This window comes from Mandrillus leucophaeus, unplaced genomic scaffold (genome assembly GCF_000951045.1).
Source record: "Mandrillus leucophaeus isolate KB7577 unplaced genomic scaffold, Mleu.le_1.0 Scaffold68, whole genome shotgun sequence".
NCBI classification, from domain to species: Eukaryota; Metazoa; Chordata; class Mammalia; order Primates; family Cercopithecidae; genus Mandrillus; species Mandrillus leucophaeus.
In genome coordinates this window covers 1,338,571-1,342,006 of record NW_012107363.1, presented here as the reverse complement: position 1 = coordinate 1,342,006, position 3,436 = coordinate 1,338,571, and the positions used below count along the sequence as shown (strand labels likewise).

The 3,436-nt window shown below is 53.3% G+C and overlaps 1 protein-coding gene across 3 annotated transcripts; it reads right to left on the bottom strand.

Annotated features, from left to right (window-relative positions):
* Positions 1 to 925: 925 nt before the first annotated feature.
* LOC105555287 (MORF4 family-associated protein 1-like 1) lies at positions 926 to 3,229 on the bottom strand. 3 transcript variants are annotated; one of them, XR_001008452.1, is made up of 2 exons: positions 2,265 to 3,229; positions 926 to 1,981 (listed from the first exon to the last, which is right to left on the bottom strand). XR_001008452.1 is itself a non-coding variant. In XM_012002153.1 (2 exons), exon 1 carries the CDS (start codon positions 2,777 to 2,779, stop codon positions 2,420 to 2,422), a length of 360 nt encoding a protein of 119 aa, XP_011857543.1. In that variant the 5' UTR covers positions 2,780 to 3,038; the 3' UTR covers positions 926 to 2,367; positions 2,401 to 2,419. The 3 variants fall into 3 exon arrangements, 1 of the variants encoding a protein (XP_011857543.1); XR_001008453.1 differs by having other exon boundaries at positions 2,334 to 3,038; XM_012002153.1 differs by having other exon boundaries at positions 926 to 2,367; positions 2,401 to 3,038.
* Between the last annotated feature and the right edge of the window lie 207 nt (positions 3,230 to 3,436).

The following is a 3,436-nucleotide window of genomic DNA, read 5'->3' as shown; positions in this document are numbered from 1 at the left end:
CCCACCAGCTTCGCATCCAGCCACTTCTCCCTCTGACCTCAGTGCCCACCGCTTCCTCCCTTCCCACTGGGGCTTCATGCTGTTCCTCTCCTTTTTACCCTGCTTGATTCCTGTGCCTAGAAGACTCTTTCCCTAGACACCCATGTATATTCCACACATCAGCCTTCACTCAAATGTCGTATCAGACATGTCACCTGACCATGCAAATCAACTAGAAACCCCACACCCGATCCCCCAATGCCATTTTTTTCCCCACAGAACTTACACTATCTAATATGGGTACATATCATTTTTTTCCTGCTTTCCTCATTTAGGGGTTATCTAACAAATACTTAGGCAGCACTTACTATGGCCAGACACAATACTAAGCATCTTATGAATAACAGATCCAACTTTTTTTTTCTATTAGAGACAGGGTCTCACCATGTTGCCCAGGCTGATCTCAAACTCCTGGCCTCAAGCAATCCTCCTGCTCAGGCCTCCCAAAGAACTGGGATTAAAGGCACAAGCCACCGTGCCTGGCCCTCAGATCCAATTTTACAAGCACTCTGTTCAGTCAGGTAGCCTCAGCCTCTGTAGGTGCTCAATTTATGTGCTGAATCAAAGACCAGCACTGCGAACACCGTACTGTAATTATGTCTTCAGATCTGTCTCAACCCGCAAGATAGTCTCTCCCAGAAAGTCCTAGTGCCTGGCATAGTGTGGAGCTCTGTGGTCACCGGGAATACTAGTTGCCTGAATGGACTTCAGCTCTCCTAAGGCTGGGGCCAGACCACATGGCCTCATGAGGCACCCGCTTCCTACCCTAGGTCTGCTTTCTTCCCCTGCTGCAGCTCAAACCCCATTCTGGGCTACAGGCTTTGAACAACTCCTAAGTCAGAAGCAATTCACCTCCATTTGACAGTGACCACTATCAAGGAGAAACTCATTTTGAAAAATGTTTATTTATCTTACCTTTTCCTGGCCAAGTCAATTGCTTTGGTCATCTGCACAAAGAGTTTAAAAACTGGCTTTCAGCATTTGTTTTTCCAAGCAAAGGAACTTTATCACAACAAGGCAGAGCTCTGATTTTAGTCTCTGTGGAGTCTGGGCTCTAATGACCTAGGCTAGTCATCATCTAAGCCTGGAATGACTGTTTGGGACCCCCATGGCCAGCTTGAAGCTTTCCTTCCTCCGCCACTCTGGGCCCCTGAACAGGTCACATGCATTTGTGGCAGAGACTGTATTTTAACAAAGTTTACCCCAAAGTCAGCAAACACATGTACCTAGAACTCATCCCAATTGTAGGTTGCTCACCAGACAGGTTACACGATGTGCACCGGTTAACATGTCATAGGAAAATTACATTCCAGGAAAAAGCAAAATGCTATAAAAACAACAACAACAAAAAACCACGCAAAACAGCTCTCCTCCTTTGATCTGATGGTCTGCAGAGGTCCTCAAGTCCATACACTGCCACTCTTCAAGACCAACCGTCCACTGGGCCTTCTCAATCTCATCCAAAGTCGTATTCACAACCTTGACTGGGGCTTGGGTTCTTGATGTAGCAGCTACAATCATGTAGTGTCTTCTCTCTTGCAGAACTCTAACCTCAAGTCTCTCGTGAATCCCCAAATTCCAGGAAGCATAAAACAATTGCAAAGCACACGGTATGTATATTTCCAAACTTTGAAAATACAGTAAGATCACAGGAACAAATATGACCACGCAGCAGCGTACGTACCGTATAGGCCATATTCCTTTACGTGGGACGTTAATGAAAGTTGTCTTTTCCAAACTGAATGCACCTATTCATCAAAAAATACACCCGACCATCTAATGCTGAAGTCATCCGCCAGGATGGTACTGGAAATTGAGTGGCTAACGTGGAGAAAACGCAGGCAGAAAAACAGGGGAGACAAAACGAAAGGCTCTCTTGGTATGAGCCTGTCCAAACGGCCAGGAATCCTTATCAGGTGAACACAGTTCGTCAGTCGGCCACCTGAAGTACAAGTGGGAGAAATTCATCATCACAACATAAATTTTGAGCTTGATATTCTCATATCCAGGAGTCAAACAAACCCAACCACCTGTGCACAATGCTACCACCTGCAGGAAGGTCATCGCAAACGCTCCAATCTCATAACATTCACAGGTTTCCAGCATGTACCTCCGCTTCACACCTCTCTCCCCCCACCTACTGACAGAGCAGGTCTACGTCCTGCAAATACTTTAAGTGGTCATGACTCTTTACAACAACCTATCAAATTATTTTCTCTAATTACCTATGAAAACAGAATGAAACCAACTCGGCGGAGAGAGTGGCACGGCTCTGCGCTCCCCTCCCTGCCTGCCCAGCGCCTTCCACGCGGGACACTCCCCGCCGGACTCCAGCCGGACTCCAGCCCCGCCGGACTCCACCCCGCGCGGCCCAGTCGGCTCAGCAGCACTGGCAGCCGGCGATCCGCTGGCACAGTTCCACGATCCGCCTGCCCATCCGCGCTGCCACCGCGGCCTTCCTCTCCGCCTCGGCGCACAGCCGAGCCACCCGCTCCTCCGCCTCCGCGCGCGGGCTGGGTACAGGGGCCCGGGCGCCCCGCTCCTCCGCCTCCACCTCGCTCTTGATGGCGTCGAGCAGGCTCTGGATCTCCAGCAGCTTCCTACGGGCCCGCCAGTGCGCCCGGGCGCGCTCGCGCTCCAGGGAGGCCAGGTCCTCGCGGCCGGCGCGGGGCACCGGGCTCAGCGGGCTGCCCGGGTCCTCGCGGGGCTCCCGCGCCTCGTCCGCGTCCACAGGCCTCATCACGCCGCCGCCTCTTCCAGCCCGCGGGCCACGGCGGGGCTGCCCACCAGCAGCGAGCGCGGAAGCCGAGCTGTCACCAACGAACAGACTAGCAACAGGTTGCCCCAACTTTTCGCAGCGAGGACGGCGTCCAAAATGGGATAACAGCCGTCGGCCGGGGCGCTGCCACTGCGGCCCTTTTACGACACCCGGGGTCCTTTACCGCCACGCAGCGAGCGAGAACCGCATTCGGGGTCCCTCCTCGGCGGCCCTGCACGCGCACGCGCACTCGCGCACCCGCGTACCCCCGCACGCATGCGCACCCCGCGTCCCCGCCCGCACTAGGGCCGCTGCTCCCTGGGTGTTGATTCCAGGGCCACACTGCTGGAAGGTTGAAGTCGACTTCACGTTAGTTTAAGGAAATAGCTGACGCTGGTAACCGTTTCCCAAGCACTGCTCTAAGTTCCCAATATTCTAAATCATAAACACCCAGTCGGGGCGCGTGGCTCACGCCTATAATCCCAGCACTTTGGGAGGCTGAAGTGAGAGGATCGCTTGAGCTCAGGAGTTCCACACTGGCCTGGGCAACAAGGGGAAAAATCCTACAAAAGAACAGAAGAAATTAACTGGGCGTGGTGGCGCGCGCCTGTAGTCCCAGCCGCTTGAGAGGCTGAGCCG

Excerpts from the sequence above, each read along its gene's own strand:
- LOC105555287 (XM_012002153.1), bottom strand. The coding sequence starts at position 2,779 with ATGAGGCCTGTGGACGCGGACGAGGCGCGGGAGCCCCGCGAGGACCCG.